This window comes from Podarcis tiliguerta, assembly GCF_965153285.1.
Source record: "Podarcis tiliguerta genome assembly, chromosome: 12".
Taxonomy (NCBI): Eukaryota; Metazoa; Chordata; class Lepidosauria; order Squamata; family Lacertidae; genus Podarcis; species Podarcis tiliguerta.
In genome coordinates, this window is record NC_139545.1 from 42647606 (window position 1) to 42671120 (window position 23515).

At 42.1% G+C, this 23515-nt stretch overlaps 1 protein-coding gene across 11 annotated transcripts in view; it reads right to left on the reverse strand.

Annotated features, from left to right (window-relative positions):
* Nucleotides 1–6893: 6893 nt before the first annotated feature.
* Nucleotides 6894–23515, reverse strand: part of CUL2 (cullin 2) — a 51085-nt gene continuing 34463 nt past the window's right edge. For all 11 annotated transcript variants that reach the window (XM_083406304.1, XM_083406301.1, XM_083406298.1 and 8 more), the window contains 7 exons: nt 22447–22599; nt 21129–21206; nt 14507–14573; nt 13083–13285; nt 10932–11033; nt 8407–8523; nt 6894–7506 (listed from right to left, as the gene is read on the reverse strand). In XM_083406304.1, the coding sequence (XP_083262430.1) occupies nt 7375–7506; nt 8407–8523; nt 10932–11033; nt 13083–13285; nt 14507–14573; nt 21129–21206; nt 22447–22599 (852 nt within the window). In that variant the 3' untranslated portion in view covers nt 6894–7374. The remainder of the gene's footprint in view (nt 7507–8406; nt 8524–10931; nt 11034–13082; nt 13286–14506; nt 14574–21128; nt 21207–22446; nt 22600–23515) is intronic.

The following is a 23515-nucleotide window of genomic DNA, read 5'->3' on the forward strand; positions in this document are numbered from 1 at the left end:
AGGCATTTCACAACTCTTGACTGTCAGAACATTACTCCCTCAGACAGTTCCTCTGCCCATTGTGGGACATCGCAAAGCATTTCATTTTCAGCCCATGCTTATTTTATTTCAGACTGTCCAAGCCCTGCCAACTCTGATTTATTTTTATTATTATTACCTGAATTACTCTGTGTCGCAAGGTGCTGAACCTAACAGCTCTTTAGAGATGTTCCCACATGAAATCTCCTCACGGAGCTGTCAACAAAGCAAGGCATGTTGGGACCCATTCTTCCCTCCCCACACTCACAAGAACAGCACAAACAAGGGAAGGAGTGGGTTTACTGGCCCTGACAGGCCCACACTCCAGAGCTCCTTCTGGGTGTGAGAATGAGTAAAAAGAGAAAGAAACACCCACAGCGCATATTTTTATTTACTGGCGAAGCTCCTCTTCAAATAGGGGATTTTTCCTCTCTAATATCCTAGCGGGCTTTTTTTCCTTTTTCTTTTAACAACCTCAAGTTTTGTCAATTAACTGAATTAGCTCAGCTGGATCAGATCACAGACCTATGACAGCACATTCACACCATACATTCAAAGCACTTCAGTTGCCTTAAACCAAGAATTACGGCAGCTATAGGTGATGAGAGTTGTTAGGAGATCCATGTTCCCTGCCCAGAGCTACAATTCCCAGAATTCCCTGGAAAGTGGGAATTAATTGCTAAACTGCTCTGGAAATTGTAACTCTGTGAGAGGAATGAATATGGGTTTCCTAACAACTCTCAGTACTCTTAACAAACCACAACCCCCAGAATTCTTTGAAGGAAGGTAAGCCATGACTGTTATAAAGTACAGTCAGACCTTGGATCCCAAATGCCTTGCGAGTCAAACGTTTTGGCTCCCGAATGCCGCAAACCCAGAAGTGAGTGTTCCGGTTTGCGAACATTCTTGGAACCCAAATGTCTGATATGGCTTCTGTGGCTTCCAATTGGCTGCAGGAGCTTTCCGCATCCAATCGGAAACCGTGCCTTGGTTTCCGAACATTTTGGAAGTTGAATGGACTTCTGGAATGGATTCCGTTCGACTTCCGAGGTATCACTGTAGTATACTAGTGCTTCAGATGTATAGTGTGAATGGAGCACCAGTCAAGCCTCCTGTTTGCCCACAGGGGCTGATCAGATGCCTCTGGGAAGTCTACAATCACGGCATGCGGGCAATAACCCTCTCTCACTGTTGCGCTGTAGCAACTGGCATTTCTCAAGGACCAGTCAGAGCAGCTGGAAGCGCCTAGCCAGCTGCAACAGGCCTTTAGATGGTCTGATCTAGCAAGACCATTGTCTCACCGTTTTAGAAGCTACATCAGAACACACAAAGCTGCACCTTACTGATGTCAGATCTGTGGTGCTTCTGGCTCAGCATGGCCTTTTCCGACTGACAGAGGCTTTTCAGTGTTTCTGGCAAGGCTTCTTTCCAAACCCTATTAACTCAGGGATCCTTTAACTGGAATATGAACTAGGCACACATGCAGCATAAAGTAATTTGGCTGGCCGTTAATTGGAGTGACCATATGCAAAAGAAACGAGATTTCTGAACTTTCATTTGGCATGTGTTAAACTATGGGATTTTCTACCACAGGATGTAGGGATGGCCATCAACTCAGATAGCTTTAAATGGCGATCAGGTAAGGCTATCATTGGTCATGATGTCTATATTACTTCCAGTATCAGCTTACCTCTCTGAATACCAGTTGCTGAGCATCTTAAGGGGGAGTATGCTATGGCACTCATGTCCTACTTATTTGATTATTTTATTTATATACAGGACCCCAGCCTGCTTTTTTTGCATCTGACCACCCTATGTAGCATACTGCCAAATTAAGGTTCTCCTCAAGTATTCCAATTTGATTACTAGGGAAAGTATAGCCAGTGAAACAGTGAGGGCCTAGAATGTGGAAAAGGGAACAGCCAAAAGAATGTAAGAACCGTTAACTGGATCAGGCCAAAGATCCATCTAATCAGCATCCTGCTTTCACAGCGGCTAACCAGATGCCTATGGGAAGCCTCCAAGCAGGACATTAGTAAACCAGCACTCTCCCTGCTTGTGATTCCCAACACCTGATATGCAGGAGCAAGAATATAGCTTTAGCCTCCCATGGTACTGTACATAAAGGTGTGGGATTTCACAATGAATGTGATTCAGCAAACAAGCTCTTCCACATCACTAAGCCAAGTTGTGTTTAGCAGATAATGTTATTGACAAACAATGAACATTTAGGATTACACTGAGTTACAGGCTTGAAACAAGACACCATCGCTGGTGCCAAAATAAATTGCAAGGCAATTGCAAGGGGTCTAACTGCTTCACAGCTGCAGCAGAATGCACTTCAATATTGAAGAAAATAACGGGCACTCAAAAGGCCAATAATTATAGTATTTCTCATTCACTGAATGTGCTGAAAACAGGGTAATCTCAGCTGCCGTCCTCTTAACCTTGTGTTTTTATGCATCCATCCCTCTTGTGATAATTGTCTAAGACGTAATTTCTTTTTCCTCTGCCCCCTCCCTCATGGAAGTTTAACTTCAGCTGCATAGAGAAGTAACAAAATGAAGGAATGGCCTGGGTGTGGGAGATGCATTTTCCAATTTGTATTGCGGAAGTATTGTCCTCTCTTAGGGAGATCACCTCTACCACCTTGCCTTACAAAATAATATGTTTATTCACCTTTTGGTACAAACAGGGCTTCCAAAGTAGCTTACAAACGTATTACAACAAGAGAAGAATGGTGAAATTTAGCTGAGAACTTAATAGAAATGTTGAAAAGTCAACCTGGGATCCCAAGCAATAACCATAACTTTGAATTGTTTGAGTTTTATGAATTTTTGTTCATTTTATTGCATGTTGTGGATTGTTTTTGTGCACACTGCATAGAGTTGTGAATGATTAAGCAACACATAAATGCGTTAAATAAAACAAATAAGAGGAAATAGATCACATACAAAAGAGAACAAAAGTGGACAGACTTGCATAAAATTTGCCTGGTTTAAAATATTGTTGCAAATTTAGAAATAATCGCTGTAATTTAAATAGAAATGCAATCCGTCTCAGCACAGTGAGGAAGCCTCTGGCCAGTGTTGTCTGCTCACATCAGCTGCCCTGGTCCAGCCCCTATTCTCTTTTCTTAGCAGTTTTTTTATCTTCAGACAAGGTTTGGAGCTTCAAATAGAGTATTTCTGAAAATAGAGGACTGTCCTTTGTCAAGTAGGATATATGGTCATCCTAAGCACATACCATCCACGGCACACACACACACACACACACACAGTGTGAACAGTGGTCATGAGTAGGGCAGAGGGCATGAATGTTCAGTCAAGACCTGCAGCTGTTTGAGCATACTGCCTCTCTCATTCTGTCTCTACCTTGCCTATATTGGGGAAAAAGTATTCTTTACTTCAGGCCAAATGTTTTTAAGAGCTGGAGGAAGTTCACATTCTTCCATACATTACCTTGCACAATCTTGGCACACATTTACCCTACATCCTTATCCATTTGTTTAAAATAAACCCTTTCAATGGGGAAGGGAAAGTGTTTGCACACTGCACTGCAATGATGCTTCAAGCACCGGCAAAGTGTGGCACCTCCTGAAATGAAAACTTGACATCCACTTTGCTAGCACAATACAAACTTAATTTAATTCCCGGCTGGTCTAACAGGAGGCCGATGCTCATACCATTTCAATGTGTTCGGGGAAATGTGGTGCTGCAAGAGATGGACATAAAAAGTGGAAGTGTAATAAATAAAAAGGCAATAAAAAAGGAGTAGTTAGCGCTACATTGCTGTTTTCCAACAAGCCTGATGAAAAATAAAAACATGCTCTAGCAAAAGAAAGCACCAGAGAATTTGGGTTATAAAAGTGCCAAGGAGGTTTTCGACGAGTACAATATATAAATAAAATACCACTGAATTAGACAAATTGACATCACTTTATACTCTGGAAAGGGCGAGCTATCTAGCTTGCTAACGGTTCCCGTTCCATCCACTTTTCTTTCAAAAGTCACAAGTTCACAGGCTCTCAGGAGATCTGACTAGAGAGGAATGCAGCCGCCATAGAACTGCTTTTTATAAGCAGGTGTACATTCCACAGTACAATGGATTCACTCTGGCCCTTCCATCACAATGAGAAGAAGTATGCACACCACCCCAAACATTTTATACTTGGCTTCAATGCTCCCTTAAACCTTGACCTCTCAGAAAAGGCAGAGAGGTAGCAAAGCAGAGGGGCAGTCATGCTTTTAAAACAGGAGGCAGAGGTAGTGCTCCAGCAGTGGTGTTGCACAGCAAGTATGCAATTTAGAGCAGGGGTGGACAAACAAGGGCACTGTGTCCCATTTCACAGCTTGAGGCAAAATGGGAAGTGTCTCCCTGCCTGGCTGCCTCTGCCAGTGGTGAAGTGGTACAGACACTGGCACCAATTTCTGTTGAGATCTCACTGGAAATCAGTGCTGATGTCAGTTCTGCTTCTCCCCCAGTGGCGGAGGTGGCAGGGTGCCAGTGAGGGAGCTGCTTCAGGGCTTCCGCCACCTGAGATAGTGGTGTCACCCTGCCAAGTGGGTTGGTCTGGGCCAGAAAGTAGTTTGGAATCTGCTGGTAGATCTCAATGTGATTTGCAGTAGATCAGAAAGTGTTTGACCCCCCCTCCCCAAAGTAGTTTCACAATAGCAACCAAAATGCCTTCTAAATAAAGCTTGGGGAGTTGAATTGTGTATGACAGCATCTTCAGGTCAGTTTGAGTTGTAAAAATATGCTCCTGGGCTGAACATCTGCTCAGAAGTATCATGGTCCTTGTTCCACAGAGTGCAGAGGCCTGTCAATCATAATATTCTAGTAAAACCACCAAGTAGAACCTGACATCTGCTCAGGGATAGGAACATGAAGGAAGATATGCATTTCTTACTGTGATGTCTTTTGGTCAGACACCATATAAGAAGGGCAGGGAAAGGATGCTGAAATCCAACCAGCGGTAAACAGGAGAGAAAGGGGAATGGCCATTCTACCAAACTGTACTAAAATGAGCAAAAAGCACAGCAGCAGCATGTAGCAAGTGCATTACGCTTCCTTGTGCTACTGCTGTGTGGTTTGCAAAAATGCTATTGAATTAGGGGAAAGCCAATAATATCAACCTCCTAAGAGTCCCAACATTTTTAGGGGTAGCAACCAGACCACAAGTAGTTGAATTTGCAAGAACACAGTATATAATTAAAACATCTCCCCTATCTTCTTCATACCCAGCCTCAAGCTCCCCTTCCTTGCCTTTACCCAGCAGTCAGGTAGCTAAGCCAGAGTCCATGTCAACAATTAAACATGTCATGTGCTCAAATATTGTTCTAAAAATCTCATGAATAAAAGAGCCCATCTCCTTCCGGGTCCTTCTTGGACTTTATATTATTCTTTCCCAAACACCTTAATAGCTGGTTGATGCAACTGCTGCTGCTGCTTGCCCTTGTGGACTCATTTCCCCAGGGCATTAGTGCTATTTAAATTCCACTACACTTTTCACAGCAAGACTTAACAAGTTTCTAGCAGATTAAAATTCATCAAGATGGTATTTTGTACTCTGAGCCAATCCAAAGAATTCATGGCATCTTTATATCTAGCCAATGGTCAGGGATTATGGAAGCTGTAGTCCAAAATATCTAGAGGGCACTAGGAAGGAGCAGGCTCATTTATCCTAGCAAGGATACTTGCAATTTGCTAGCAGACAGTGATGCAAGTTCTTAGCTGCTATATGCGGTTCCAGTAGCTTTGTCCCACCCCACCACTGAGCGGGAAAAAAGTTAAAAAATTATTATACTGATATAGCCACTTTATAAATGTTAATGGGAAAAAAACACTCAGGAATGTGTCTTGAAAGAAATATTGTGCCAATCTTTTGCCATGTTCTACACAAGACTATTTCTTGAAACTTGCTAGTGTTGTACCATGGATGACCCACCTGCGGCAGCTGCTGCTAATCTGAGCAAAGGAATGGAGCACTGTGAGCCTGATAGAAATGGTGTGCGGTTGCTGTGAGAAAAACAGGTGATGGTCCTCCAACAGGGCTTTCTGGTCCCAGCACAATTCATTCTGAGTAAGGAGTATTTCAAGAGTGAGGCACTGTGGGTGAAGTTGTCCTGGAGACGATCTACGCCACTGCAACTTAGGCAGGATGGTGGCAAATCCTGCTCAAAGTTTAATGGTCTCTGAATGGCTCATCGATAAACCAAAAGTGGAACAATAATGGAAAAGATCAAAAGGAGGCTTTTAAGGATTCCTGGATGGGTCAATGTTTAGAACAGGTATTTCGGTTATGTTTAGGAGAGTCAAAAGAGATGACATACTGAAGGAAATATTTGCTAAAACATCCTTAGGGACATGTTCGACAAAACGCAAATGCATCTGTTTGCAATCCTAATGTAAATTCAAAGATTAATCATTTCCCATTGTGCCATTTGCTAGAAAAAGTGCAGCCACAAACAAAGAACTGTTTCCTGGCTCCCTATAACTGGTTTACACACATTAGTCACATGGTTGTGTACTCACACACACACCAATTCTTTTAATACTAGATAAATTGACACAAAGAGCCCTAATAATATTGCAGATGATCAGAATCCCCGTTTCCAGACTTGCACTTCAATGTTGGACAGCGTAACTTGGAATATGAACAACTGTCTTAACATAATAAAACTAACTAGACCACAATCTCACTGGCGTGAGATAAACCCCACTGAGCATAGTGGGCCTTTGCTTCCAAATAAGAAACACACAGCTACCTGCAGGTAGCTCTGCGCAGCTGCAGAACCCATGGATGGAAGTGATGATAGAACAGTAATTTAGATGTCCTTCAAAGTTGATTTATTAATTAAAATCAAATCACCACAACATATTCCATTTCTTTATTTATTTGACAAGCAGCAGTATCATGTTCTTTTTACATTTTAATGTAGATACAATTATTATGTTATCTGCCATATTACAATATTTAGTCTGTTTTAACTTTGTCTTTTAAGATACATTAAAAAACATCAACTGCAAACGTGGGGGGCATGGAGGGGGTGGAAGGGGGGAAGCATGGTATCCAACCAAAATTTCCACATTTCAGCAATACTTTACTCATTCTCGTTTAGTAAAGTTTTAAGAAATGTCATAATGACATGAGCTTGGAATATCTATAGGCTTTTCATTTCTTTTCGTTGACGCTCATGACGTGGCACTGGTGATGTTGTAAACAGCAGAAAAAACAGGGGCTGCCAAAGTGACCAATTATGGAGACACAGCAGGCCTGCTTTTTTCCCCCCCACAGGACACACCAAGCAGTGACAGCAATGATCTCCGTACAACCATACCTGCAGGATATTAACCTCATGCTACATAGCTGTACTCATCTGCTGAGGACTGGCTCCGCTCAATGTATTGTTTGTCAATCAGAACTTCAATACACTTCTTAATCATGCTGATACTTGGATTAAACCTAGCTCTTGATTGGCTAATGACCTGAAAGAGAGAGACGCTTTATTTAACATACACCTAATTCAAATGAGTTATAAAGCTTCAAAACAAAACCAATGTCACCTTCTGCACATCATTCTAAAAGGGCATACATTCATTTTTTTCCTGAACTGTGGGATAGTTCACATAATATTATTTTTCCTCCTTGTGAACAGTCTTGAGCTTTCCACAGAGTATACAGTCGTACCTTGGTTCTTGAACGCCTTGTGACTCGAACGTTTTGGCTCCCAAATGCTGCAAATCCAGAAGTAAGTGTTCTGGTTTGCTAACTTTTTTTGGAAGCTGAACGTCCAACTTCTGACTGAGTGCAGGAAGCTCCTGCAGCCAATCGGAAGTCTTGGTTTTCGAACGTTTTCAGAAGTGGAACGAACTTCCAGAACCGATTCTGTTTGAAAACCAAGGTACAAATGTACTTCATGTGGAGGAATGCACATGTAAACCTGCTGGTAAAAATGGAAACTGCTGCAACTATTTCCATAATCAGCACTGCTGGTAAAATGACTTTTGTGACAGCAGAAATTATTGCTGTCAGTTGCTGTTCTCGTGTACCACTCAGTTTACAGCACTTCTCTAGGCAACCTCTCACTGAAAGCCCAAGCATCTTTTGGGTGCATTATGACACCTCTATGTTGTTTGATTTGCATCTGCTTGGGAATACCTAACATGGCATTTTGTGCCCTATGTTTTGTATTTAAAGTTGACAGTTCTAACACCAGAGTTCCAATGTATATATAGCATTAGGGGCTTCCAACCTGGCTAAAAACAGCAATAACCAAACCACTGTCCTTAACAAGATCGCCTACTACATTCTACAAATTTCCACCAGAACAGAATAAGTTACATGTTTTCATCAAGTCCATAACACTGGTCGGCACATGCTCTTACCTCCTGAATAAGAGCATTGTGTCGCAGAAGCTTCCGCGCTTTCATGATACGAACTATAGCAGCTTGAAGGTACATTTTTCTATCTTCATCTACAGCGCTTCTGGTTTGCTCCATTTCCTGCAACACACACACACACATATTAACTGATTTATATACCAAGAGACTGATTCAATAGTCTAACAAGGTATAATTCAGGGGGTTGGCTGTGAAGTTTGCACCAGGAATGCAGTCATGGAATTGTATGTTCAGGCTGTGCATTGCACTGTGCTCATAGCTAACACTATGGTTTCTGTTAGTGAATCCTGATGGTGACGCTAATGCTATTGTGCACTTGGAAGTTAAGGTGAGTTGGATCTCAGCAGTGTCTGGATGTGAGACCACTGAAACACTCTCTAAGCTACTTAACAAAAAGCCAGCAGACTCACAGAGAAAACAGGGAGGACTTTGTACCATCCTGGTCCTTGCCTGGTCTGTCCTCCCAGCCAGCAAGTGTGTGTCGTGCTACAGCATTTGCTTGACCTGTGTATCATCTGGCTGAAGGTAACAGTGTTTGCTCTGCTTAATAGCGTGGGTTATTGCCTGATTGCTGGCTGAGTGAATGCAGTTTGGGGGGGGGGGTCCAGGGCCTGCCTTGCTATAACCAGCTTGACACCAAAGGGGTTTGCCACTTTTGAGTCATACATCAGGAAGAGATGGGCAGGGGCGCCCCATACTGTCAGTCAGGATATAGAAGGCACTGTGTGAAACAGGCCTGTGACCCTCAGCTGGGGTGAGAGCCAGGTGGAGGGGAAGTCTTGCTTTGTGGAAGTTGTGAGTGAGAGTCAGGGGGAAGAGAGTGGCTAGGGGATTTAACATCAACTTCTGGCTGTGTAGGATGCATATAGTACTGGTCCTCAGCTTGCTATTCTGTATTCAAATCTCCAAGCTGCATATGGGGTGAATTATGGCGTGCTAATGCTTCTGGATGGGCAAGATTTCAGTGGTGTTGGGCAGGGGAAGGCACATTTTGAGCAGGGGTGGGGGCTGACCACCATCAGGGACAGAGGCCTAGGGATTTGGTCTCCGATCCTTATTTCAGCCCTCTGACTCCATCAGAAGTTACTGGTAGCATACCCACTGTCTCCTCCGGTCCGGTGGTGCTGTTGCTGAATGCTAGATTGGTCCATAATAAAACCATGCTCATGCACAACCTGACTGTGCATAACTAGGGGGTTGAGGTGGGGGTGTTGCTATTGTCCATAAAAGCAACATCTCCTTGGCTAGGAAGCCTCTTGACCTTGGGATGGGCTCAGAGGGTCTGCATCTGGTATTGGGCCAGAAAGACAGGGGTGCTGCTGGTCTACTAAACATCCCTGATCAGGCTTGCTAAAGTAGTCTCTGAGGAGGACCCTCAGATGATAATCTTGGGTGATTTCCATATCCATATCCACATGGAGGCTGCTGTCAGGCCAGCTAGAGACTTCATGACATCCATGACAACCATGGGTCTCTCTCAGATGGCCATTGGTCCAACACACCAGGCAGGGCACACTCTTGATGTAGCAGGAGTGCAAGGCACTTCCTTGTCATGGTCAGACCCCTGTCATTATCTGGGCAATTCTCCCCTGTAAGAATGGTGGGCCCATTCAGATGGCCCGCCTTCAGAGGCATGATGGAGCTGGAGCAGCTCCTTGGGACTCTAAGGAGTTCTAGACCAGGGTTTCCCAAACTTCTCAGCATCCCTGATCACTGGCCCTGCTAGTTAGGGATGGTGGCAGTTATTGTCCAATAACAGCTAGAGACCCAAGTTTGGGAAACTCTGCTCTAGACTATGGACCAGGTAGGAGAAGACTGGAGCACAAGTGGCTAGTCTTGCTCTGAAGCCAACCGAACACTGGCAAGAATTCAGAATCATGCTTGCCATGTGGAAGTGTGGGCTGTGAATAAAGCTCTTTTTGCAGTTTGCATTATGTCCTCTAGTAGCCAGCCAGCTGAGTAATTATGGAAGGTCCAGAGGTTACTGACTCCCAGCTATCGGCCAGTTGCAATATCCGGTTTTTGGAGACGGTGGTGGATCAATTGGATCAGTGAAGTAATAAGACTAATTTGATAAAAGTTTAGTTCATTATGCAACTGAGATTCAAGAAATATTAATTCTTAGCTTATCTAGATATCTGCCATGACACATGGTTGAAAGGAATGACATTCCTAGTTCAAATGTTTTATTTTTCAAGCTGTAATCACTGTGAACAAGTTGGAATGACTAATGCTGTTAGCTGTAAAGGACTGATGAGACTTAGAGCAATTCGGTAAATTGGAAATTCCCAATTTAATCCACACTTCTCAATTTGAAGCCCAGTTTGCACTGGATCGCCTTGAAAATGCCATGCTGTCTATACTAGCAACCTCATTGCAATGATCTTGCTTGCCTCCCATTAACTCTTTCTACTTCTAACACCAAAAAGTTAGCAGTTTTAAAAATAGGTTTCAGTTTTATACTATTCATGCAATTCAAGCTAGTTCATATCAAAGAAGTTGATACTTGCCTGCGGTGTATCTTTTTGCATTGATGTAGTGATTTTAAATTTTGTCCGTTTACTGCTGAAGTTCATATTTAATGAAAAAGTAGACTCTGCTTCTACATCTTCCTGCAATGAGAAAAGCATGTGTATTTCACACACAAATGATGCCAAACACATTAACAGCTTGTCTGTTTCCCCAAGAACAGTGAACAGCTTGCATGAAAAATATCTAGAGTTACATATGGCTTACATCTTCGCTGTTGAAATATAAACATATTGCTATTTTTTTCTTCAATTTGGCAGGTCTGAATTATTTAACTTCCCTATGGAGCAGTTTGGCAACTCAAGGCACTCAAGATAATGCATTTTACATATATGATTGTTTTTAAAACGAGCCCAGTGCAATTGTTCCACTACGCTGAACACAAAAATGCCTAATGTTGTTAACAAGATTGAAATATAGCAAGACCAATTACTGAAAAATAATTAGAACATGTTTTAGTCTATCAATCCTGTGACATTCCTGGGGAAAAGTTAGAAAGTGCACTTCCTTGTCCTCTTAAATTGAATTACAAAAAGGCACTGAGGAAAAATGGACCATTTCTTACAGATAATCTCATTTCAGCCTATGGGGATAGATATAGCTTTAAGAACATGAGTTTGTTGCACTGCTCAAGGATTAGGTTTGTAATAACTGTCTACTGCCTTGTCTAGGAGACCCACAGTCAGGAATGTTCTGGGTAAGCTGTACTTCAGGATGTTCTTTTTGCTAACTATGGAAACTCAAGTCCCCTCAGATGCACAGGAAACAGACACACACAGCACTCCAAGCTTCAGTACTTTAGGTGGGGCCCAGTGAGATTTTTGAGGTTTTGTCCATTTTGAGGATTAAACTTCAAGTCATTTTTACCAACTGTTTCTGAAAGAACACTGAGTTTCAAAAGCAGTTTGCAAAGGGGCATGGGGACTGGTACTTGAGAGGCATGTGGGTGGCGCTGTGGTCTAAACCACTAAGGCACTTGGACTTGCCGATCGAAAGGTCGCGGTTTGAATCTGCACAATGGGGTGAGCTCCCGTCGCTCTGTCCCAGCTTCTGCCAACCCAGCAGTTTGAAAGCATATCAGTGCAAGTAGATAGGTACCGCTGTGGCAGGAAGGTAAACGGCATTTCCATGCGCTCTGGCACTTGTCCCGTTGCACCAGAAGCAGTTTAAGTCATGCTGGCCACATGACCCGGAAAGCTGTCTGCGGATAAACGCCGGCTCTCTCAGCCTCGAAATGTGAAATAAGCACCGCACCCCTTTGATGGGACTTAATCATCCAGGGGTCCTTTACCTTTACCTTACTTGAGAGGCATGAAGTTCAAGGTTTTTAGGCAGGTGTAATCTGCATTGTTCTCATGGACAATGTGTTAGAATTCCTGCTCCATGATGGCTCTTATGGGATTGTTGTATTTCACATGACGTGGTATGTTTTGACTCCACGAAGTGGGAAGTGATAGAAACAGGATGTTTGTGTTACTGTGTTCCGTGAAGTGGGACTATTGTCCTTTGTTCTTTCTCTTTGCTGTCTGATGCTAGGGAGAGAGAGGGAGCTATGTTGCACTGCTCTGTGTGTGTTTATACATAAATAAAGTTGATTAGCCAAAATGCTGAGTTGCTGAGGTCTGTTACGCAAGCTGCCAAGACTCTGTGGATCCCTAAGTGTGCCGATGTCTGTTGGCATCGGTCGCTGTGATGTTCGGGCAGAAGAAAGCTTTTGAAGCTCCTGAACGAAAGACCAGGAGGGAGAGAACATGCCAGTTGGGCATGTGTCTCTGCCAGGGTCCTACTCAAGTGTAGGACAAGCTCCTGACACAGTGTTCCAAAACCACATAAAAATGTGACCAATCTGAAATTCTATAAGCAAAAGATGAGGAACCTGTGGCTCTCCCGATGTTGATGGACTCCAACTCCCATCACTCCCAGCCAGAATGGTCAATGGTCAGATATGATGGGAGCTGCAGTTCAGCAACATCTGGGGAGGCACAGGTTGCCCTCCGTTACTCTACAAGCTGTGGCCGATAGTGACGGAAGGCAGTGCTTCATCTCCCCCATAAAACAAACACAAAACACTTGCAAATGTCCAGCAAGTGGAGACAGAAGCAAATACATTCTATGTCCCTTAGGCGACGTACCTTCTCAGAGTCATGGTTGATCATTTTGACATCAAGTAACGACTTGATCGTTTTTGTCAATTCCTTCTCATTCATCTGCGTACTGTCTTGAAGTTCTCTATAACTGACAGTTTCACTGTTGTTGAAGGCAAGCAGCACTGCCATTTGGTATGTTGTAACCATGGCTACATATGGTTTGCACAAATAATTCATTTTAACTTCACCTGCAAATCAACGATGCATTTCATGAACCGGTTTAGCTCACATTACAAATTTTAAAAATGGCACTCTCCTTCAACGTGGGGCCAGGCATGGAGTAGCCCAAGGCCTGGTGGTTAACCGAACCAAGCATGCAGAGAAGAAATGAGCTAAGGGTTTTATTAACTGGTTCTCTCAGTGAAAGAAATAACTCAAATAAAGCATGTTTCTGTACACAGCTGGGATACTGAGGTATATAAAAATAATGCACAGTGTGAGAAAGTGGATAGCAAGACATTTTTCTCCTTCTCTCATAGTACTAGGCCCCAAGACCACCCAATATGGCTGAATGTTGGGAGATTCAGGTCAGACAAAAGAACAAACGTCTTCACACAGCGCATAGTTGAACAATGGAATTTAGTCTCACAAGTAGCAGTGCTGGCCACCTATTTGTAAATTCATGGAAATTAAAGTTATCAGTGGCTACTGGCCATGATGGCTATTTACTACCTATACTGCCAGAGGCAATGTGCCTCTGATTACCAGCTGGTGGGAAACGTAAGTGGACAAAATATTGTGGAGTTTAGGTTGTGTTTGCTGACTTCCCATGGGCATCTAGTTGGTCACTGTAAGAACAGGATGCTGGACCGAATGAGCTGCCAGTCTGATTCAGCGGAGCTATTCATTTTCAGTCTTTCATTTAGTGTAGTCATATTCACGTCCATTACCCCCCAATCCTGTCTCCCGGTGTCTACATTAATTTGTTCCTTGTACACACACTTCCATAACGGCCTTCTGTCCCAGTTTTCTAGGTCTTGCTAACAAGGACCTTAAACTGTTCCAGCTCAATGCACTGTTAAAGAATCAAACTATGCTGAGTTGCCTGTATAATCAACCTGAATCTTATGTTAACATTTTACTTTTTTCAACCTATACTAATAACTGGGTGTTTTCCAAAAGGCTGTCTCGAAATACAACTCATTTGTGGAGAACACTCTGTTAATATTGCAAAGATACAATCTGTAAAGCAATAAATCCTACAGGAAAGCTTCAAAGGAGATGAAATTAAGATACCTATTAGTGCTAAATCAGCACAACCATATTAACAATGTCAACGAAAGTAATTTTAAGAGGGTTTTTAAAAATGTACTAAACTTCCAAAGGATTTATGGGTTCCAATAATAAAAAACTAGTATTAGCCTATTAGAAATTTCCAGAAGGTAAAAAACATGCACACTTATTTTTACCTGTGCAGAGATAATGAAGCCAGGTGAGTTTCCTCCCACTGAAATGCTGACTGTAAAATAATTCAAACTGTAAAACAAAATCATTCTTTGGGTCAAATATTTTAAGAGATTAAGTCCTCAGCCAAATACCTCAAGACAAAGAATTCTGGTTAGTGCAGAGCTTAGCAGAATAATACACAATAATACAATGAACCTTCTTCAAATGTCAGATATAATGCAACATATGCTTGTAAACTCATGAAGCAAAAAGATCCAATCACAAAGAAAGTGCAAACACAGAATCATGGAATTGTAAAGTTGGAAGGAACCCTGAGGATCATCTAGTCCAACCCCCTGCATTGCAAGAATATTTATTAAGAGTTTAACATTTTAATCATCCTACTCCCCATCTGAATACAACATTTTAACCACTGTAGAACTGGGTAGTGGGGTAGTGTGTGTGTGTGTGTGTGTGTGTGTGTGTGTGTGTGTGTGTTGCATCGCTACCAGCACTCAATGCTTTTGATAGCATGGTTTGGGCTAGGCCCCACATCTCTGAAAGATCACTTCCTTTCCTACAGACCCTCTTGGGTGTTAAATTCAGCATAGTATGCTGGAGACATGAATCTTTACTCTGGCTTTTGACACTATGCATTTTCAGGACCTTCTTTTGACAAATCTGTTTTAACTAATTTTTAATATTGAAGTTTAAATTGCTGTAATCTGCCCTGGGACCTGATGGTGATGGGTGGATAATACAGTTTAATAAGAATAATAATTACTATTATTACTGCCAACTTTAATTAGTACAATTATTCACATGTACCTTTAACTGGATCTATTAGCATTTCACTGCAAAATATACTTTTTTTTTAATTCATAGCTAATCACTTTATATAGATTTTTAATATGATCAGCCACCACCCTGTGAAGAAAGTAACTAGCTCCTTAAGACACACATGAAGCAATTTCAAGCAAGCAACTTGAGAGGCAGGCAGTTCCCGCCCTTCTTAAAGCTTAGACTTGCTGGGCGACTGACAGTGTTTCTAAGGAAATGTGTGTTGGTAACTCCTGAGCACCCCAATGAGTCCCTCTTGGAAGATAGCAAAAAGGTCACTAGAGGAGCCAGCAAATCAGGCTTTGTTTAAGGGTTCCTTAGCTCTAAGAATTAGCTTCAAAAGCTGCTAGGTAAGCTCTAACTATACAGCAGTATCTTCGGAGATGGTAGAATGTAATACCACACACTAGTCTATTTCCTAAGAGGGTTAAATCATATTATTGAAACCGGCCACAGAATCTTTAAACACCACAACAGAACTATGAACATTCTGTCTTTTGTTAAAGGAGGTATTGGGAGAAAAGCCTGCAATTCTTCAAGCAAATCCAAAGAATGCCTCATGCTATACTTATTATAAAAGATAAACCAAAAGATTAATAATTCACTAATGATAATTAATAAAGGTTTATTATTGGAATTGAGCACTGGATAGTCATGAAAGTCAAATGTACACGTTAACAATTCAAGTAATAGCCTTTAGAACTGTATTTCATATCTTTCCTATTAAGAAACATTTATCACTCATTACTTACATTAATTGCTCATTAAATAAAACTGATAGCTACAGTGGAGATTGCTAATACAACATCAAAAAACCCCAGTCTAATTTAATTCACAAGCCTCAGGGGTTAGAATTTATTGGGGCCATCTCCCACTGACACAAGGAGGTTCATAAAAAGAAAAAGCACAGGAGACTTTCCATTTCAGAGCCTCCCCTTTTTCTTTGAAGCCTGTCTGAAACCAGCTCAGAAAAAAGGCAAACTCTATCTAAATTCTAAGTACATTAGTTAATTTTGTCTGATCAAATAAATTAGAAAGCAGGATTTAGAAAGCAAATCACTGATTAAAATGACAATTTAAATAGCACAGAGTTAAGCCCTTATTAAGGCTGTTGCTAACATTTCAATTCTGCAAATCTGTAAGAAAGGTTGATGTCAACTAACAATTTGTGCATCAGTCCCGTCATTACCATTCACTATGTAGCAGCATCTGCCCCAAGGGATGTACACAAAAAAGTAAGAAGTATCCCTTTGTAGTCATGCTGGACAGTCCACTGGTATCAAGCTGTTCCTACTAACCATAGCATTTTAATGTGGTGCATTTCATACCAGTTTGTAGTACTAAAATTTCCTACTAAAGTCCTTTGCCCATCTGTAAGGACACACAACATATTTCTGCTTCTCAGGATTGGGTCGATATCTGGTTTTTGACAACATGATATATCAGCAGCTAAATACCGCAATATGCTGATTTATCACGAAGTCTGAAATGTATCTCGGCTGCCTCCCCATTTTGCCAATAATTACAATAAAAACAGCAGCGCACCAGCTCTCTCATTATAAGCCGCCAGTTTCCAAAAGCCAGTTGGAACAAGAAAGTCTTAACTCTGATGCCCAGTTAACTGCATATGAAACTGCATATGTACCACTCGACAAGTTACTGTAGTTATATGTTGTTCTTGTATTTACATGAAAACCAATAACAATTATTTGGATTAAAAAAAAAAAGTATTAAACTGCCGGCAGCAGGACTACAAGGAGGGAGCCTGTCTAGCTTCTCTAAAAGGTAAAGGGACCCCATGACCGACTCTGGGGCTGCAGCGCTCATCTCGCTTTATTGGCCGAGGGAGCCGGTGTACAGCTTCCGGGTCATGTGGCCAGCATGACTAAGCCACTTCTAGCGAACCAGAGCAGCGCACGGAAACACCGTTTACCTTCCTGCCGGAGCGGTACCTATTTATCTACTTGCACTTTGACGTGCTTTTGAACTGCTAGGTTGGCAGGAGCAGGGACCGAGCAACAGGAGCTCACCCCGTGGCAGGGATATGAACCGCCGACCTTCTGATTGGCAAGCCCTAGGTTCTGTGGTTTAACCCACAGTGCCACCCGCGTCCCTCTAGCTTCTCTAGGGAGTTGCAAAATCTGGGAGAAGCCACTGAGAAGTCCCTCTCCCGCATCCCTACCAAGCGTGCCGGGTGGAAGGTTAGAAAGGAATGGCAGCAAAAATCTAACAATACTGTCATAGTATCTGTTGTCTTTTTATTTCAACTTTTTGGGGCAGGAGAGGGAGTAGAAGGGGAGACCAAATAGCCCCAACGTATTAGGAGGCAGGAATCCAGTGCAAATGGAGGATGAAAAGAGTGGAACATTTATTAGTTATGCTGCCTGCAGAAGAAGCCGCCAAAATGTGAATTTTACATGGTCAGATAGCACGGTTGGCTCTGATGAAAGGTGGTTGGTTGTTGAGGCTGTCTCAAGCACTGGGTATTAGTTACAAACTGTCCTTACCTGAAAGGAGCCCTCCCTTTATGAACAAACCAGGGACCTGAGTTAGGATTGACCAGCTTCTCTGTACCCAAAAGAATGATCTCCCACCCACTATCATAACCTTGCCACTTTAATTTCTACACTTCTTGGAACTTGTGAGAAGATGCACAAACTGCAGCAGTGGCAGTTCTCGGTTTCCAACCCAAAACCACACAACGACTGATACCACATGAAGGATGGAAGGAACAAGCCTACAAAACCAACTGTGAGGAATGGGAAAAGTTTAGAAACTTTTACAATGCCTTTTAGGTTTGCTATCATAGGACAGCTAAGTTTCTCACCTGGCCTCCTAATATATACGCAGTCTGCCAATCCTCACACTGGTAAAAGTGAGGTTGCTATTTAGAGTGTTCTTGGTACCCAGGACCCCAGCCCTATAAAGGCAGAGAGTACCTCATACTCTCCGAGCAGATTCTTCCAAAACTCTAAAGCATCCACATTTAATTATATATATATATATATATATATATATATATACACACACACACACACACACACACACAAACACACACTGCCCATCTGGCTGGGTTTTCCCAGCTACTCTGGGCAGCTCCCAACATAATATTAATAATGATAATAATAAAGCGATAAAACATCAAACATTAAAAACTTCCCTAAACAGTTAACAGCCTAGCAGCAAACAGGAGCTTTAAAGACTCCATGGGAAAAATCACCTCATGGGCAAAGAGCAGATACTTCCCATTCTTCCACTATGTCTAACCCACCAATCCTGATAGTGCTAGGGAGAAAAAAGCAGTTTTTTTAAAAAGGAAATGATGGTGGAAGAGGAAAGCTAAACTGTTTCTGACTTCTTAGGGAACGAGAAAAGGTTCCCTAGCAGATGGGTGTCAAATTCATTTAATCTGACAAGTTCTGTGTACGTGCCACAACGGAAGTAACTTCCAGTCTGAAGGCTGACTACTCCTTTCCCCAGAGATCTGAAAAGATATTCAGCAGCCATCCAAGATCTGCAAACAACACAGAACTGGTCGGATTCTTTTCATTTAACTAGTCACTTGGAAACAGAGTGGCCTCTTCCCTTGGTGCCACCAAGTTGCATCAAGAGATTAGGGCTGAGCTGATGGCTGTCTAAGTGGAGGAAAATAAAAAGGGGTCTTTAAGAGAGCTTGGTATTTTCTTTATGTCAACTGGAGTACATCAGGTTGCAAGTACAAGGCTGTTTTAAAAGGAAAAGCCATCTCCCCCCCCCCCCAAATTGCCACAAAAGCAACAAGAAATCAGGAACTATGTTCAAGAATGAATTCTCTGGCTATAAAATGCACAATGCAGACAGAAAGATGTGTCTCATGGTTTCTAATAATGGGAATATGACCCAATCTCTGTTAATCAAAGTTGCCAGAAAGAAAGAAAAAACAAACAAACCCTGACACTAAACATGGCATTTGAACTCTTAAGACAATTGTGCTAACGATGAAGTAGATGCAAAAGATCTTCCCATAATGAAGTGATGGAAATTGGAGCACTCTTAGAAATAATATATTCCAATCAAATATCATACGTAATTTGGATCGTGTTTTAGGAGGTAAAGTCTATCCCATGAAGAAACTATTTTCACTGGAGGAACAATATTTTGCTTTTTCTTAAAACCCAGAAGGAACAGAGAGTTTCTGAATTATAAAATAAAATGTCAGTAGCAATTAGTGTTTTCAAAACTGTTAGGAACAAACTATGAGCCAGTGGCTTGAATTCAGTTTCTTTCTTCGTGTGTGTGTGTGTGTGTGTGTGTGTTTGTGCGTGCACGCAAGTATGAGAGAAAATATATTTCAGTAGAATCAGCAAGAGTTTTATGACACAACTAATCTTTTCCTAAGCACCCAACTTATAACCTACAGAAAGAACAGGTGGTTTTTCAAATTATACAAAAGAACATCAAAACCCGTGCTTGCCAGGGAACACAGGATTTATGCTAGCTGTACACATGGAAAAAAAACCTGAATCAAACTACTTGGAAACTGAACATTTTATCCAGCCATCTTACTGATATTCCCACATACAAAAAACCTTGTTTATTAGAAAAGTCAACAATACTGAAATTTCAGTCACCTTCAAGTTGTAATATACCAGGGTGTTAAAAGTTCCTAATGGTTGCCAGAAGCTTAAAGCTGAGTATTTGCTGCTAAATTTGGGATGTTTCTCACGATTAGCTCCAAAAATATATTAAGCAGCAGTTTGTCCAAGATGAAAGTGGGCAGAGGCAGTGAAAAAGTGTCCAGAGCATTCAGTGCTCAGCAAGGGAGTATGGAATGCCAAAAAGTAAAAACAGCAGAGGGGAGCAATGAACTTATGAACACACAGGTTTGTTTCAATGCACCAATACTACAACCATGAGAATGGGGTCAAGTTAATCAATAGTATAAACTCGTTGTAAATCATAACACATAGGAAAATATGCAGCAAGCAACATATACTGGAAGGATACTGATGCACCCCCTTGTTGGAGACAGTATACAGTATTCCAAACACTTTGTATGTTTTTATGCTTGCAGGTTACATTGTAACTTAGAGAGAAGTACAATTAAACTTCAAATCTGAATGAGTCAAAATGGGAATTTTAAATATATGTTTACTGGCTATTTGGAAGTGCTAGACATCAACCCTTTTCCCTGTCACAGGAGGATACTCATAATATTAAAGGATAGGAGATTTGTGCTGTCCTGTTAGCAGAATATAAGTTATCACACCTCACGTTCCTTACAGAACTATGAAAGCACTTTGTGACAGCATCCAAACTGAACAAGCATTTAGGTTACAGTGGAACCGCCCTCTTTGCGAATGCTGCGGGTTACAAGTTCCGCTAACCTGGAAGTAGATGCCCCTTGTTGTGAACTTTGCCCCGGGATGCGAGTGGAAGTCGCGCCCTGGCAGCACAGCAGGAGCGGGAGGTACCATTAGTTAAAACGTGCCTCATGTTACAAGCAGTTTCGGGTTACAAACGGACCTCCGGAACGGATTGTTTGTAACCGGAGGTACCACTGTATTTATATGGATTGTGAATTATTTCTACACTAACACTGATCAGTTAAAGGCGGCTTTTCTTCTACAAGCTGGTGCCCTCCACATATGTTTGAACTATAGCTCCCATCATCATTGACCAATGGCCATGCTGGCTGCGGTTGATAGGAGTTGGTGTCCAACAACATCTGGAAGGCATAGGTCAGGGAGGGCTGGTTGAAGAATTTCAATTCTCACCGTAAGACTGTTAGTTATTAAATCTGCAAGAAATCTCCTACTAACCTACCATCTGTACACTTTTTTCCAGTTCCTGAGGAATTGCAAATGTAGATGAAGGCGCCTGAGTCAAAGGCCACGCACCAGCCTGAAAAATAAACACATTAAATACATTGTGTTATACTAAAACTTTTCTAGAAAAGGCATATAAACACAGCCACCATTCTCTCTCTCGTACGCCCACCCCCACACGCCATGACAGCCAAGCTGAAACACAGCAACCTTCTTTGAAATTATGGGGTGCAAATGGAAACCCATGGAATACCATAAAAAAGTTTCAGAACACAAAACAAAAGCTCCCCACATAGGAAGAGTTGGCTCAAAAGCAGAGACAGCCAGGACTCTCCCATCTGTCAAAGCCAGCTGCTAAGGGTTTCAGTCTTGATTGCTACAGGCTGAAAACTATGGCTGCTTTCCCTACTAGCAACCAAGGAAGGAAGGCTGGGTTGACTAGAGATTGACTGTTCGGGCACATACTGTTTATCCTCCCATACTGCATCCATCCAAGTTATACCTGGTTGTGATCACTCTGCTTTTCTGCTCTTGCCACCTTGTCCCCAGAGTTGAGTGAAATGCTCCGAGCCTTGGTTTAAAGCAGGCCTGCTAACATGGGTCCCAATTTGGCCTGCAAGGACGTTCCCCACAAACCACACCCATCTACCCCATATCTGAATTTCTGGACACAATTATACAGGGACACCTGGGAGTTTTGAACACACTCCCAGTTGCTCCTTCGTAAGTGGTGCTCCCTATCACACATATAGCTTGGCCACACTAACTGTACTCAGACATTCAGAGTGAACACAAATGGGCTTAAAGTGGGGAGCGAGTGACTATGCACATGCAAACCCCAGTCCCAATGCACTGAATGTGGGAACGCCCTCCCAGCAGATGTCAAGGCAATAAGCAACTTTTTTACTTTGAAAAGACATCTGAAGGCAGCCCTGTTTAGAGAAGTTTTTAATGTATAATGCTGTACTGTATTGTGTTTTTAATATTCGGTTGGGAGACACCCAGAGTGGTTGGGGAAACCCAGTCAGATGGGCAGGGTATAAATAATAATAATTATTATTATTTCTGAATTAGTTCTGAAATAATAATAATTATTATTTCTGAATTATTTCTGAAATAATAATAATTATTATTTCTGAATTGGAACAGACATGCACAACAATATTAGCAGCAAGGCCTGCATGCTCACTCCCACCCCCCATCTACACTTTAAGGCCACATGTGTTCACCCTGAATGCATGAAGAAGGCTATTTGAAATGAAGCAACACACACACACACACACACACACACACACACAAGCACACGCCTCAAATACCTGTAGAACGTATATCTGAAAACTAATTCCCAAATCTACGACGGTGTCCTGATTTTTTATGAAGTTGTTGAATTTGTTGTTAAGATCTGCACTGACACTCATGTCTGTATACATTCGATGGAGCTTGCTAGTAAACTCATAACCACAGGCTTGCTGGAAAACATAAAATGCACATACAAGATTTGTAGTTAAGGCACACATAGGCAGTCAGCAAGTGAGTAGCCTGCTTTTGTTTTAAAGAGCTACAGGATAAATACTGAACAGGCACACCATCTTTACTTTTGAGGACAAGCTGTAAAACCACTACAAGCACTTGGGGTTGGAAGTGCGGTGACACTAGGGTTGAAACTGTATTTCTCTTTTAAAAGCTACCTGATAATAGCAGATATGCTCACACCCTCGACTGTAATCCAGAAACGAACCTAAAAGGGCTTTAGGCATGAGGGCAAGGAGGTGCTCAACCTAAGTGGTGCCATGAGGCTCAACAAACAGAACCAGCAGCCATATACACACTGATCGCAGCAGTACCAGGACTAGTTTTGGCTGTTCCCAAGATACCAGCTGATGAGCTCTGCAGAACCAGACTGTGGTAGCAGACAAAATTAAGATGCATATTTCAGGCAGCAAAAGCTCCACAACGGGTGGGGAAGCTGTGACCACATGTTGTTGTACTACAACAACAACTCCCATCACCCATAGCCATTGGCCAGGCAGGCTGGGGTTGGCAGGAGTTGAGGCTCCAATAACATCTGGACATCTCAGCTGTACTGAGAATGGCAAGGAATGCAATTTGTCAGCTTGCAGCTTTTGGGCACCATCTGCTGGTTGGTTTTTAAAATGACAAGCATCGGCTAGCTAATTCTCAGATAAAACGTACAGACTGGACAATCCCACCAGAAGCTTTTCAGGGGGTGGGGGTGGGTTTGCAATCGTATGATTTTATAAGCACAATTAAAAGCAGGTTCCTAAAATAAGCATGTTTAGGGACATTTCCTCAGAATCAGCTTAGTAGCAGCTTAAAAGTGTCAAGAACGGCTACTACTGTACTGTTGATTTTACTGTTCTAGTA